Raw genomic sequence first — 16,219 nt, forward strand, 5'->3', positions numbered from 1 at the left:
GCAAACTCTAGGTGTGTTTAGAAGTAGTGGACGCTATGTACCACCACATGAAAAGCAAGTGCAAAGTAAGCTAGTCTTACAAAAAGATCACATAGACGAAGTACCTAGTTGATAGGTTGACATATAATAGCTATATGAGGATGCAGTATACTTATATGACATCAAAAGTTCAACATGTAGAGCCTAATTTCTATGCAGAAGCAATCCAAAAAGAAGAATGGAAAGATGCTATGTGTGAGGAGATGGAAGCTCTTGAGAAGAATAAGACATGGGATTTGGTACCACTACCTTATGAAAAGAAAGCTATTGGTTGTTAATGGGTTAATAAGGTCAAATGCAAGGTTGATGGAAAGGTAGAAAGATATAAAGCAAGGTGTTTCTCAAAGGAAGTCCTTCTATGAGTTTTTTCTATCAACATTATTGATGTGCAAAGCTCTTTGTTGATGCCTATAAGCCCCTCGCCAACCTTAACCCTACGCCCCTCTCCCCAACCTCTTGCGTTTTTCCATCCCACTTGCCCCAGCATGCTACTCCCTGTGCACAACCCCCTGCTTACCTGTAGCATGTTGCCCCTTGCCGGACCCTTGCACATGGCTTTCATTAGATAACCTTTAAACTTAGCTTCCATGTGTGAAACCCATCCCCATTCAATTTCTCAACGCCCTTTTCTCCCATTATTCTATAGAGGGATCTTAATCAAGGAAACTCTCCTTTGATAAGTTTCTATCCTCTTTACAATAGCATGACCAAGACCAAATCATCCCCATAGATGCATACGATGACATGCATTGCAATGTTATGCTTGGTTGTAAAGATTTCAATTTTGATTGTTTAGGATGAAAGAGAGAGAATCGAGAAATTTTTTCCTTTGATACCAAGCTCTTGAGAGATCCGATTTCAAGCTCTTGAGAGATCCACTCACTTGTCTTGAATTTCTAATCAAATCAAGGCCAAGTGGAGATGCACATTTCTCGAACACTGACTCAATTACCCTGAGCCTCAAGAAAGAAATACAAAGGATGTGTTGCTATAACAAAAAGAAGAGGACTAAGGGGACATCCCTACTTTATAGACTTGTATACTTTGACTAGCCCTGATAGTCTATCATTAATCATGATTCTTGATAGGAGCCCTCTTCAAGAAAAAATATACAAGTAGGCATCCTGGGCCAAGCACCCTGGGCCAAACAAAGACTAACTTTTTCATGATTTTCATATCAAAATCCTACTGCACACTATCATCAAAAGCCTTTGGAAAGTCAGCGATCTCACACTATTGATCCCTCAAAGCCATTTGAGGTCCAATGTGATGCTTGTGGTGATTGCCTTGGAGCTGCAAAAACTACTCTTTGCAGGAAGGAGGGCCTTGAGGCTCTTGGCCACTGGGAAGCTCCTCTTTGGAGGAGAGAGGACCTATTGAGACTTTTGGCGTGTTCTTGGCATGGGATCTTGCCCTTGTAGACCGAAAACAAGCTAAAACCAATTAAATGGTGTTGCTGGTCATTTTTTGCAGGTCAAAAATCCATGCATGTGAGGTGTGTCTTGTGAATGCGAGTCCCTCCTTCAAACTAGCTTGGTGCCCTTTTCACCTCTGCCCACGAGGCCCAAAAGCTAGATAGAGCATTGACGCCACATACTATTCTTAATAAAGTGATTAAGGAGCTAATGAATTCCAAATCCCAAACTTGATAGCTTCAAGACCCTTGAGCCCATGACTTACGAGTCAATGACCTTTCTTTAGTGAGTTAAGCCAACACACCCATATGGGTTGCTCGTGGGGGTACCCAAAAATGCAAACTTTGAATTCAGCTAGGTAGAGCGTTGACGCCACACACTATTTCTTAATAAAGTGATTAAGGAGCTAATGGATAGCATTCCCTTGGCTTGTGTTTCATACCCATATATCATTCTATAAAGAATACATATTAAATTTCCTTTTTTTTTCACATATAAACCAATCTCCTCATGAGATCACCATGTAAGAAGCATGCCAACATTCATTTGGACAAGCTTCATGTTTTTTTTGGCAGCCAAATATTGATCAAAGAATCATTTTGACCACTTAAGAAAGATAAACAAAATATACATTTTTATTGCTCTCTTAAAAGACGTCCAATCATCAAATCAAGATTCCTATGCTAGATCACATGGCACCCCTCTCCTTTTGCCATTGTGGTTGATTCATACCTCTATTGCATCACCATATAGGATGCATTTTCAATTCCAATTCACTATTTGAGCCCCTTTTGATGGATGCATACACATTGTGTGCCACTACCCATGTTAAGGTGTAAATCAGAGAAAGGGGATTACATAGATTTTTAATTTGTTTCATTATTTTACTCAAATTCTCCACAGTAGCTTTTAATTGAGCTATCAATTTTGGGATTTGGAAGTATAAGTTTGATGCAATTATAAAATCTCAATGAATAAGATATGTAATTGATCATTTCCGCTACAGACATAAAGCTACGGATGATGATCTTTTGGTCCTTGTGTGGGTGACATGCTTATAGCCAAGAAGAACAAATTTGAGGCGAATGCAAAAGACAACAGTGGAGGAGAAATTTGACATGAACGATTTGCAAAAATTGAATCATGTTTTTAAGGTGCTCATTATGCAAGACATACACAAAGTTTCTTTACTTGTTTCAAAAGGAATAAATGTGTATCCTCGAGCATTTCAATGTGATGGGAAGAAACATGAGTATTATATTGGATCCATATGTGAAGACATTGCATCTTGGTATTTTTGAATGGCAAGCCATTGTAAAACCTCACTTATAGATGACCCATATATACATCTTTCCTTTTTTGCTTACAACCTTTGATACTTGAGGCAATATTTGATTTTTTTTTTTATAAAAAAAAGGTTTTCATGTCCTTTGCTACACTTGTCTATAAAACAACTTATTAGCTTTTTAAGCTCCTCTTCCATGTCTAGTGTGCTTGAATAACTTTGTTCTTGCTTGGTAGTGAGATTTCTCCATACCTTGAGTGGATCATATTGACAAGCTTCCATATTTCTTATAATAAACCAAATAGTGGAATTGTAAATCATCTGCTACACAAAATGGAGAACCTGTTTGGCTAATTATGCAAAATTGCTCTAGTAATAAATGACACTATTACTATGTAGTGTGTGAAGTGCTTTGAGCTCCAACCGTTTGACAAATTTTCCAAATTGAAAAATGGTTGTGATATTCATGGTTCCTTTTTGCTTGTGTTGTTGATTCTTTAATGTATGCCATGATCAAAAAACTCATTCAAGAATTGTGTCAACAACATTGAGAGTTTGCGTAGATGAAGTCAATCGCACAAAAAGAAGGCGTAGGAGGCATGCATCCTGAGCGATGCACAAGGCCTCTAGAGAGCTTAAAAGCATGCACCAAAAATAACCTAGCTTGAAGGCACTGAGTCTACAATCTCATCACCTTCTCCCCCATGACTCTCTCCAAAGTAAGAATGGCTTGAGAACTGGCAATGGAACGGTTCCTCACATTGTCGAGAGGCAAAGTGTCAACAAAATTCTATATAGTCAGGTGTACAAATTATTGGACATTTCTTTCGGGTTCAACATTATCTTTAAAACAAAGATCGGATAGAGTTCAGCAAAGATTTAACACTAACCTTCAAAGATTTAAGGCTAGGCAAAGCTCTTTGCCTTGGAGTTTTTGTCATATATTTCTTGTCTTGTTGTAAACCCTCCAAAGCTAAAAAAAAGAAATAGGGGGCATCAGCCTTGTAACCCTAGAGTTCATGGCCACCAAAATGGTAGCTAAATTAGAGTAATGATTCAAAGAAATACAATTATTTTCAAAAGGCATGCTAATTTGTCCATTTCATGTCAAACATGGAAGCAGGTCTCTTCCCCAAGGATCAAAATTTGCCTGCAAAAGGTGGGACACTCGGCACATCTTTAAGTCCAGTAACTGATTCAAAAGTTTTTGGGTTGGGCTGGTTGTGGCAAGGTTCAATATTCTCGAACAATGTTGTAGCACCTACTGATGGCTCCTGAATTATCAAGGCTCAACAAGTGCCCTGAAGAGAGAATTAGAAGCTTGGATAGCATAAGACTTCAAGGAGAATGGGTGTCCACTGTACAATTTTTTTATCAGCATGGTATCTCCATGCATTATGTTGGTTTTACAACTGAATGGATAGCTATGTTACGAGTTATGATTACAAAATGGTTCAGAACAAGAGAACACAAAAGGACAAGAGCTCCTGCACCTGCAACATCAAACAAGCTTTTCACCTAGTGTTAATTTTACATAGAGCAGACTCATGTGCTTCCAAAGCAAAGAAACTGGGCAAAGGAAATGGAATCTGCCCCAGATATGCCATCAGCAGGATTCTTGAGTGCATTTTTTCATGCTGAGCAGATACTTTTTTCTCTTAGTCCTTTGCCAAGGGGAGGGTTGTCAAGTATGGGGTGTGTGTCATAGCCTAGCATCTGTATAAACCCGCGCTTGGAGCTCTCTTTTATATCTTGTTGTGTATCCTTCCTTATCTAAAGCCTATGTGGCATCAACCATGTGATAGCATGTTAGCTTTCCACCTAGGATTAGGACAAATATGGTGATGTTTTACATGGCGTACCCATGATGTTATCTTCTATGAACGCCTATGTAGAAGGATTCCCCTTTCCACAATGAATTAGCATCATTGAAACCCCTTAAGAAGCTTTTCCACCTTTTGTTTGTCATTGCATTCATGAGTATCATACAGGGATGGTCTCTCTCTCTCTCTCTCTCACACACACACACACACACACACACACACACACACACACACACACACCAACAACATTACTACTACTACTACAAGATAGCAATCCGGTATCACCAAGACACAAATACCATACAATGTGGACAGATGTTCATTTAAGTTGATAGAATTTGTCCACCCTCCTTGCATGCTCTGTAAACATTCCCAATGAAAGTGATGTTGTTTTAATGCATTTTCCTGGGCATGTCAATCATTACAAGGACAAAACTGTACATCAAAATTGCAGAGATGAAGCTACAGGCGGGGAGACGGATGTAGACACGCAACTCCCGAAAGGACCGGGCGAGATCGTTCCTTCACATTGCAAAGGAAATTTATCCTAAAACGAGAAAACAAAGATCATATAAGTAAAATGCACCAAATTATGCAGCCTTTCAATTTATATGCCATCTAATTTTGTCTGGAATCGATGTGTGTAAATGGACACATGTGTGTTTTGTGCATTAGGCTATTGGCATTGCTAATTGAGTGGTTCATTGCAAAAATTGCATCCTACCATTCTGACTAACCATTCACACACAAGTGTCAACTGCACAACATCAAAGAGCAACAGAACTTGCCTTCCCATGTTGCCCTCCCTCCACATCGTCGTAACAAGTGTCTCTCCAGGAAAGACGTGGAGCATGAAGCGTCCTTGGATGGATTGCACTAAATCAGGATCTCCATTACAGAAGTGCTTGATAACAGCACGCACGGCAAAGCCAAGCGTGCAGAGTCCATGCAATATCGGCCTTGGAAATCTGAAAGAAAACCACATCAGAGTGGAACCTCTCAAGTCATTGCTTGCATATTAAAAACCGAAGAGAGAGAGAGAGAGAGAGAGAGAGAGAGAGAGAGAGAGAGAGAGAGAGAGAGAGAGAGAGAGAGAGAGAGAGAGAGAGAGAGAGAGAGAGAGAGAGAGAGAGAGAGAGAGAGAGAGAGAGAGAGAGAGTGAGAGGCGCACACCCAGCAAATTTTGCAACCTCGGGATCGGAATGCAAAGGATTGTAGTCTCCAGACAAGCGATATAACAAAGCCTGCAAGAGATAGATCCCTAGGCATATTAACAGCAATGACAGACAAATATATTAAGAGACTTCTTTACTTATGAAGAGCCAACCTGGTTAGGCTGTGTCTGCTCCTCATGGACAGTTACTGCAGCAGTCTTGGAAGGTAGGACAGGTAGCTTCACAAGCGGTCTTAATGAAGGAGAGCGCTTATCATATGAGAACAGCTTTGAGTTTGACTTGGAAAACCCTCCGGCTCCTCTTAAAAAGACTGTGCTCCTATGATTTTTCAAGAAGGAAGTTGAATTGAGCAGGGAAACCAGAAATCATACAAAACAGAATGCAGTCCTTAAGTTACCAGCCAAATGAGAAAAATATGCTCCCCGAACCATCGCAAAGATCAACCATTACACACCACCAAACTAAAATGAACGTAAGAATGAACTCAGCAGTTATTTCATCTTCCACGTCTTCATGGTCACCATTATCCTGAGTACCCACCATTGAGTGAATGCAGCTAGTAGATCAAATTGTGTGTGTGTGTGTGTTGGGGGGGGGGACGCATTGGTGGCCTCTAAGGTAGATGACCCTGGCAGGTTTCTTGATTATTTATACTCCAGTTGATTACAACCGGTCTCTGTATCTCAGGAAATCCACACAACTCTCTATCTATATTAGAAATTTCGACAAATTGTGTCAGAAGAGAACAACTTCCAAAGACAGAAGTTGCTTGGGGATTTCAGCATGCAATGCATTGCCTAGGGATAACCCTAAAATGTTAAAAAAAGTTCCCAAAACTGTTTGGAAGCTGGGGTCCTGGGCAAAAAGGTCAAATGGAGGGGCTAAGCTGGAAACCTGCCTAGGCTGATTTCCTACTGTCAAATGTAGCCCCAAAGAAAGGGATAGACCCATTGAGTGGGGAAGAGGTGAATTAGCCTAAAAGTTCCCTTTTTAGGCTGCTGGTACCAGAAAACTGACACAGGAAAAGCAAATCAGGCTACATGGTGATGCCTCACAGAGGTGCAATGGCCTCTAAGGTAGGTGCCCCTGGCAGTTTCCTTGGGTATTTATCTCCAATTAATTACAATTGGTCTCTGTATCTCAGTACATCCACACAACTCTCTATCTATATTAGAAATTGGAACATGAAAAAAACGAATCCAAAGACCAAAGTTACTTGGGGACTCCAGCATGCTTTTCCCCAATAAAGATGGCCTAGGGATAGCCCTAGAATGTAAGGAAAGTTACCAAAACTGTTCCGAAGCTGGGGAACAAGGTCAAACGGAGGGGCTAAGGCTGGTAATCTGCCTAGACTACTTTCCTACTGTCAAATGTAGCCCCAAAGAAAGGGATAGACCCATAGAGTGGGGGAAAAGTAAATTTGCCTAAAAGTTTCCTTTTTCTATTTTAGGCTGCCGAAATGGACCTCAAGGTCACCGATGGTGGCAGAATGGCTACAGCTCTGGGCTGCAAACAGTAGGTGGATGGAAGGGTAGAAAGGGTTGAGGTTGGGGTTGGGGTTCTTCTACTTCCAAGTCACAAGCCTGAGATGAGACCCACAGATTGTGTCGATTATGGATTACTCTCGAGCATACCAAGAGTTATTAAAATTCCATGTCAAATTTGCTTAAATAATCTCTTCAATATGTTTTGAGAGAGACAGAATTGTACTAAAAAGAAAAACAGGAAAAATACAACACTGCCTCAAAGTTACCTTAGTTGAGACCTTTAAAACAACACTCGCAAAAACACTCTAGGCTGTTGGATTAATACCGCTTATGGGAAAAACCCCTTAAAAATTTGTAAAAGCCTCTGGCCCCTGAAGTAAAAAGAAGAGCCCCCAATTGAGATATAGGGTCAACCAATAATTCTAGGAAACCCATTTAGTTACCACCAAAATCAATGGGAGCTGAAGTCATGATTGATGTAAGGAGCCCTTTCTACTGGTGACTTCATGAGGCCTTCATTGAAGTTCATTTTTAGGAGTGAACTACTGTTGTAACAATAAATCCGTTTCTGGTGCTCAAATGCATAATGTGGAAGTATGCTCCGAGTCTCATAAGGAATGTGCTAATAAAATGATAACAACATAGCTGAACAACTAATATACCTAGATGAATCCAGGATAAGCCCAGATTCACTCTTAAAGGAAAGAGGTATAGACCCATGGTAGTCACCCACAAGACAATATGACCATCAGCTCCATCATGCACAGTATTGACTAAACACTACGGCATCTCCACGAACGCCGTCGGTGCCCAATAGTGGGTGTACAACTAGGTACTAACATATGCTCTCAAACACAACACACACCACACGCACACACCCATGACCATACATCAACACAAAGTTCAGCATACGGAGTTTCTGTCATGACTCCGGAGATTGTCACAAAGTGATGATGTGGCATGCCCAACTAGAAAAGAAATGGCCGTAAAATGCGTTGATATGCTGACGTGGTAGTCTGTACGGATGATAACGTGGCAAGGTTGTACGGATTTTCCGCATGTTGCACTGTTGTGCTAACGTGGCAGGCTATACGGATTTTCATAAATTACGCTCGCAACTTTTGTAGATTCCAACGCTAGCTTTTGGGGACCATAGCTTTTGGGGTTTAATGCTTTTTGAACTGATTGCTTTTGGGCATCCCTTGTAAGTTAAAAGAGCCCTTGGGCCTCTCACTCTACAGAGCATCTGGAAGCAGAGTCTGAGAGCAGAGGACCTTCGGGAGTTGTACTCTGCGGTGAGCAATAATAAAGAAATACCGAAAGGGGCACCAGTCTTTGGGACCAGTGCTTCTAGGTGCGGAACTCTGTCATGCTGTGTCGTCTCTCTCTCTCTCTCTCTCTCTCTCTCTCTCTCTCTCTCTCTCTCTCAAAGCTCAGTGATTTTGAAGTTTTTGTTTGTGTGTTGCTATTAAGTTCCCACTTGGAGTGTCCAAGCCTATAACAGTGGTATTCGAGCTCAGAAAGATTCTTCTTCTACAGAGGATCTGATCCCTTTTGCAACGCAAAAAGGTTCTTGAGGAGAATCTTCGTGCACTGCCCCCGGACTTATTAGCCACTCCCACCCTTAGTCCATCGTGTATCGGGCGCGCTCCCGTCTTCATAGCTCTGTCTTTAGGGCATAAACCATAAAGAACCCAAGAGTGCACGTGGGTTCTCATGGATAATCTGACAGAGAACACCTCTCAGGGGGGAGGCAAAGAAAAGTTGAAATCCGGCACGGGAACTGAAGAAAAGAATGAAGAATTGAGTATTATTTTCGACAGGGAAGTTTGCTAGAGCGGAGTACAAACGTCAACTGCAGGTTGACGCGTGTGTGAAAAGATTGATGAAGTACTCCAGAGACCTGAGATTTGCAAAAAACCTGAAGAATTACCCGATTGATGAGATTCACTCGAGATGGCATGAGGCCATTGATTCTTCTCTCATGTCTGGAGGAAAGTTGAAAGGAGAGACGAGTACAGAAAAGCGGAAGTTGTACTCGCAGAAAGAGCTGGACAAAGCTCTTGACAAGAAGATGAACCACATAATTAAAGGCTTAAAGCACTGTTGAAAGAAGATGAAATTGGTGGATTTCCCCGGTTATTTGGGCCAAAAGTCGCCTTTCGAGGTGGCAAGCAGATCCAAGAAGCATGCTCGTTTCAAGGATGACTCAGATTTGTCTTCATCTTCAGAGAATTCTAACACTTCGTCATCCTCTAGTTCCAGTGAGGATCAGAAAAGGCGGAAGAAGCGGAGAAAAAGCAAGAAAATCAAATTTTTGAAAAAGTCCAGAAGGCATGGGAGGCCATCTAGCAGTTCAAATGAGGAGAGCTAATCGTCTTCTGATAGCGAACAGATGAGCAAGAAGATCAAGGAGTTCGAGGAAGGGGAGGTTAGGCCATTAGGCTTGAAAGGCTTTCAGGCTATTAGGACACCCACCGAGCCCTTCAAATTGTACAACAGTTTGATGTCACCTTCTCTAGAGGTTGGTTCACGGAACACTCTTAAGGTGCAAACGGCGGCATCTTACTTGAAAGGAATTGCACAGACATGGTGGTCTACTCTGTTATTACGCAGAGAAGCAACCACGACGTGGGTAAAATTGAAGAGAATTTTCACGTCAACTTGGATATCAGATGAATATGAAAGAGATGTCATCTTGGCATCGTTTGAGAATGATTAAGAAAAATATATTGGGTGACTACTGCCAGAGGTTCTAAGATACTTAATTGTCAGTGTCTTTGTTTCGGAAGATTACTTTGAGAAACCCAACTCAGCGCTTTTGCTGAGGTTTGCCAAAAAGAGATTCGAGAGTATTGTTTGGAACAGAAGTCTGACTTTATTCAAAGACTTATGGGACATGCTAAGCAAGGATTTAGAATGCATGCCGGCTCATTGACTTATCCTACCGACAGGATAGTATTCGCCTCATGAGGGCAAGAGTCTTCCAATGAAGAGAATGAATCACAAGAACCGGATGACAGATCATCACAGGATTCCGGAACAGTACAAGAATCAGATAGTAGCGCATTTGAGGGTTCTGATGAACTAAGGGAACCTGATGCAAGTTCACCACAGGATTCTGGAGAAGAAAGAGGAAATTATGAACCTAGTGGAACAGCTTCTAGGGAAGGGTCTCATTCATCCCAACACATCACCTTATTGTTCGCCAGTGCTGTTGGTTTTAAAGAAAGATGGATCTTGGAGAATGTGAATTGACTACAAGGCTCTCAATAAAATTACCATCCAGATCAGGTTTCCAATTCCCAGGATCGATAATATACTAGACAGACTTCAGGGTTCTACTTGTTTCAACAAGATTGACTTGAAGAGTGGTTATCATAAGATCCAAATTGCTCTTGGGGATGTCTATAAGACAGCATTTAGGACGCCTTTTTGATTGTACGAGTATTTGGTGATGTCTTTTGGTCTCACGAATGCTCGTGCAACGTTCAACGGGATGATGGTGTCACAAGATGTGCCAATAGAAAAGAACAGACTGAACATACTTTTAGCACTTCAGTAACAATTGATTTGAGAGAGAGAGAGAGAGAGAGAGAGAGAGAGAGAGAGAGAGAGAGAGAGAGAGATCTGATAATTTTGGAGCTTTGCTAGGGATTGTATAAATTCTATGCGGTGTACAGAGCCAGCAAAAAGTGACAGCTCCTCAATCGGATGCTTGGACAATGAGATACGGCTCATTAAAGATGATGCTAGATGACGACGATGCGATGCCAAATGTTTTTGCAGGTTTGGGGACTGTAGTAGGCTACAGTGTCACTTTCACAGGACACAGTTACAGTTAGTACAGTTGGTCTGGTCTGTTCACACTGGACAGACACTCTGGGCAGTGACACGTGGCAAGGATACGGATGGTGGCCTAGTGGACATGCGGAAGGTCACACTTAGCTGGCTGACATTTATGAGCCGTTGGTGGCTCTTTATGATTGTATCTATGAGTAGTAGCCGTTGGGTCATTATCAGGAGTGGGTACGTAGTCGTCTTGGTAGCGAGTCTTACACAGAGCACTGCTTCACCATCCCTGCACATCTGAGCCTCGACACCCCCATTTTGTACCTGTGAGTCCTGGGCTGGAGCTGAGTGTGCTGCCGTGCCAGAGTCCGTACATGGTTCTTTGAGGTAGTCGAGTCCACATGTTCTGGTCCACTGCTGTGTCTCTGTTGTTCTGTTGTTATCCATTGTTTCTGTGTTTCATTCTGTTTGAGTGAGTTTCCATTTGTTTGAGTGAGATTGTCACGCACATTGCACTGAGGGGCACCCACACTGTAGAGAGCACGACACATTATTCGCGCTACAAGTGCTCTCATTTTGGCGATCACGGTGGGACATCAACTGAAGTCTCACTCTGTTGAGTAGCTGGTTTCTTCGCTTCGCCTGTGCAGCCTGTTGGTCTGGTCCAGTTTCACCCTTGACAGCTAAATCTAGCTGGTCTAGTCTCTCGCCTTGCTGGTCTCATCCTCTCTCGCCGTAGTCCACCCAGTCCTCGTCTTGGTCTAGTCCTTCTTGTACTTGGTCTAGTCCTTCCTCGTCCTGGTCCAAGCTAGGTGGTCTAGTCACTCGCCTGGTCTAGTAGAGTCTAGACCAATGTTCAGCCAAGTGAAGGTTGTCTTGCCCAAGTGAAGGTCTTCTTGCCCAAAGCTTGGTGGGGTTGGCGGTTACTGCATGACACATACAAGGAGATCATTGGAGCGTCAAAGTGCACTACTGAGTCCTCTGAAGTACTACCACAGACGGCGTCAACCCTTGGGGCCCAGTAGAAGCATATTAACCCCAGGATATTAACCCCATAACCTGGCTGCTTCAACCACAGGAAGCCAGGTTATGCAGAGCACAGTCCAGCAACCGCATCGTTACACAATCGATCTGATGGCTCCTCCCGATCCGGATACTTCTGGAGCAGCAGTGGCGACGACACTTTCCCTTGGGTGACAAGACTGTGCTCTTGCCCACCTTTCATTGTATATATAGTTGCTTTTGCAGTTTCATTCAGTGTTTGGCTCACCGAGATGGTGACCAGTCTTGTGGCAGGCAACCTGTAGCAGGCTAGAGTGTCACTTTCACAGGACACAGTTACAGTTAGTACAGTTGGTCTGGTCTGTTCACACTCGACGAACACTCTGGGCAGTGACACATGGCAGGGATACGGATGGTGGCCTAGTGGACATGTGGCCAGGTCACACTTAGCTGGCTGACATTTATGAGCCGTTTGTGGCTCTTTATGATTGTATCTATGAGTAGTAGCCGTTGGGTCATTATCAGGAGTGGGTACGTAGTTGTCTTGGTAGCGAGTCTTACACAGAGCACTGCTTCACCATCCTTGCACATCTGAGCCTCGACACCCCCATTTTGTACCTGTGAGTCCTGGTTGGAGCTGAGTGTGCTGCCGTGCCAGAGTCTGTACATGGTTCTTTAAGGTAGTCGAGTCCACATGTTCTGGTCCACTACTGTGTCTCTGTTGTTCTGTTGTTATCCATTGTTTCTGTGTTTCATTCTGTTTGAGTGAGTTTCCATTTGTTTGAGTGAGATTGTCACCCACATCGCACTGAGGGGCACCCACATTGTAGAGAGCACGACACATTATCCGCGCTACAGGGACTGATGGTTGACGGGCTAGGCAGGGTCGGAATGGGACGGCGCTTGCTCGGACCGAAGTTGCGGACCAGGTCTATAAGCATGGTTTTACAGGATGGCAAGAGGAGCCCTGTGCAATGTTTCGCAAGCATAGCAAAGAGGACCAAAAGCAGGGTTTTTTTTAAGGAAAAAGGTTTAAATTGTTAAGGCTTCAGAGGAGGATTGCCATGGTGATGCCACGTGGGCAGCTAGGGAAGGGGCAATTGAGAAGTTGTGTTTGGAAGTGGGGAGGAGTCGAAGAGGAAGAGGAAAGAGGTTTTTTTGGCGAAGGCAAGGAGTCGGAGAAGAGGAGGGAGGGACAGAGCGTGGGAAAGAAGAAGGGCTCCAATCTCTCTCTCTCTCTCTCTCTCTCTCACACACACACACACACACACACACACACACACACACACACAGGACCTTGATGCAACAAAGGGGAGCAAGGAGGTGAAAGGAAAAGAAGGCTTCGGAAGCTCTCTTGAGCTCGCAAGGAAGAAGGGTAACGAGGAGAAGGAAGCACGAGAAGCGTTAAGCAGGATGAAGTTTATCTGGCAGGTTACAGATTGTTTCATCGGGTTTGGGCTATGTGAATAGGGGATTTCAAATCAATAGGCATACCGATGTTGGCGTATGCAACCGATTTATATCAAGGGTTCCAGATATCTGATTAATGGAAACATCTTTTGGTATCTTTTCTAAGTTGGGTTTTAGCCATTAGCACTATTCTGATCTGTGATATTCTTTTCAATTCTCTCTACATCGTCTTATTAACACTAAATCGGTCTTAACCGCACTGGTTTCCCTTGGTTTGCACCTCGACTGCTTCTCCGTCTACAGCCAGAATCCCGGTGCTTTCCCGATCGACCCTAGAGAGACACGCACTCCGACACAGTGTGAATTTCATATCACCAGAAATTGCATCATAGTTTGGCATCCATGCAAAGAAGATGGGTATGATGGGTGAAGCAGGTTTAGCATGTCCAGCTCATTCAGAACCTATTACTTCCATTTTGGGGAAGCTTAGTCTCCAGATTCAAGTTATGTGGATGGGGAAGAGTTTCACACTATGCCACTTGAGGGTTGTGATGTGTTATTGGGTATCCCATGGTGTTACAAGTTGCATGCTATTGTGGATACTTACAACAAAGAGAATAGCCTACATTTGTGAGCTTCTATTTTAACTTAGGTTAAGGAAAAGGAAAGGCAAGGACCATTTGTTTCCAAAGCTCAGTATGCGATATTATGGTTCTTTCACATTTTGGATAGGATCAACGATGTAGCTTACAGGTTGAAGCTACCAAAAGGCTAGAAAATACATAATGCTTTTCATGTCATCCTTCTAAGGCCCTTTGTTGGTGATGTGCCAAAGAATGAGGAATAGCCCGAAGTGGAAGAATTGGATGAGTTCTTGTTCTTGAACAAATATCGGTACATAAGGAAAGAAAGGTTAGAAGAAAGGTTGCAAGACGCTACTAGGTGAAGTTTAAGAACTATTCATGATTGGATGTAAAATGGATGGAAGAATCTGAATTGGTTGATTCACCTCAGGTATTGTAACTATTTCTTGAAGCCTTTCAAATAGAACCCACAGTGACTTGATGCAGCTCTATGGAGCAATGTGAGAACTTGATGCATGATGCTCACAGGAGTAGTTAATCAATTCTTATCTACTCTTTCCATATAGAATCTTTAAGTGGAGAAGTTTGTTCTTGAGAGTACACCAAAAGACTTCTATGTTTAATATATGTATGGTAACCAGGTTGGTGGGATCATCCACGCTACACTTTCAAAGGCATGTGTATCTTAGATTCCCATCATAATGTATATGCGATATCAAGAGATGTCAGCATGTATTATTGGCATGCAAGCGAGGTCGCTTGCACTATTTCAAGGGTGGGGTATGTCACCAAGAGGTGTATTTCTCTATTGCCTTCTTTTAATATGCATTACATATTTTTATTTATTTTATTTTTGCTTGTTTTCCCAAAAACCATTGAAAAGCTGCTACTGGACATTGCATGGCCACTGTGAAACGGCTGTAGTAAAACGGGTTTCTCACATCGGAAATCTAAGTCGGTCAATCAATGACTAGTTCGGGCCACTGAATTTTGATGAGTATGGAAGCATATGTGGAATTTGAACCATGCGGCAAGTCACTAACAACTTTATAAGTTGGGAGGGGTTAGGTAATTGAACCATAAGGGACATAGAGGACACATGCCAATAGGAGAGGTATCTCACACTCCAGAAGCTCAGGGGGGTGGCCAACATGAGAGTGGAGGTTGTGGTTGGCTTTTGTGAGTGGATTTTCACGTTCAGAGCTTTAATGGAAAGCTTGCCTTCTTCCTTCTCTCATGTAGCGCGATGATTCTACTCTCGTGGATCTCTCTCACCCTTACACATATGGCAATGTCCCACTAGTTGGGCTCCTTAGCTGACTATGTACAGTCTTGTGTGTTATGCGCGTTTGCCAAGGCAAGAGCCTTCTGAACAAAAACAGGATTGGCTAATTGCTAATCCCCCACAGGTACACACAATTCCATCACAACAAATTGCGAAACAAGAGAGTTTTTTCCTGTAAAAACTCATCCAAATCAAAAGGGAAGTGACCCATTGCTTGCGGAAGCTCCAAAGACACTCATAGACGTGTTTGCTCCGCTCAAAACGATCTAAAACAAAGAATTTTAATTTGTTGGGTTTATTTGTAGGTTTAGGGTTGCTCACCTAAACTGCTTTGGGAAACCTTGGGGTGGTTATACAGTAGTTTGGGCACCTATCAATGACCATAATACGAAATTACACCATGCTGAATTTTACTTACGGCTCAACGGAAAGCTTCTAAAATGCAAGGGAATCCGTCCAAGACTTGTACTTTTAACCTACAGAGATTTTGGCTTTGTTATGCTGCTGAAATTGGGTCGAAAACCTAGAATTTTAGCCCTTGACAGGTTTGGACAGCTTGGTGGGAGTTTGGTCTAATTGTTCGGATCGTTTGTTTTCAATCGAATAAAGAAATACCAAAGGGAGCGCCACTCTTTGAGGCCTACAAGGTGTCAGTCTTTGTGTGTGTAGTGACAATCTAGTTCTTGGACGCATCTGTGTCCTCTCTTCTTCTCAATCCTCTGTGTGAAATTAACAAGCGCCCTCTATTGTGTACTAGCCGGTTTCGTACAGTCCATTTTTGGGGGCTCTCTTGGGAAACTTCTTTTGCGGCTAAGCGCCTAGGGCAGTTAGTCAACCCGTTCCCTCTCTTTAACCACTCCAACAAGAGTGGACATGACTTCCTCTCAACGTCACCGCAAGCTCCCTCTAGCGCGCAAAATTT

General features: G+C 42.8%; 1 protein-coding gene across 1 annotated transcript in view; it reads right to left on the reverse strand.

Annotated features, from left to right (window-relative positions):
• Window positions 1-4,843: 4,843 nt before the first annotated feature.
• ECH2 (enoyl-CoA hydratase 2) overlaps window positions 4,844-16,219 on the reverse strand; it is a 206,496-nt gene continuing 195,120 nt past the window's right edge. The window contains exons 9-12 of the mRNA XM_086497304.1: window positions 5,890-6,055; window positions 5,736-5,806; window positions 5,351-5,530; window positions 4,844-5,109 (exon numbers count right to left, since the gene is read on the reverse strand). Coding sequence (XP_086353430.1) covers window positions 5,025-5,109; window positions 5,351-5,530; window positions 5,736-5,806; window positions 5,890-6,055 — 502 coding nt within the window. The 3' untranslated portion in view covers window positions 4,844-5,024. The remainder of the gene's footprint in view (window positions 5,110-5,350; window positions 5,531-5,735; window positions 5,807-5,889; window positions 6,056-16,219) is intronic.

Source organism: Adiantum capillus-veneris, chromosome 23 (assembly GCF_014529385.1).
Source record: "Adiantum capillus-veneris isolate H3 chromosome 23, ASM1452938v2, whole genome shotgun sequence".
In the NCBI taxonomy this organism is placed as follows: Eukaryota; Viridiplantae; Streptophyta; class Polypodiopsida; order Polypodiales; family Pteridaceae; genus Adiantum; species Adiantum capillus-veneris.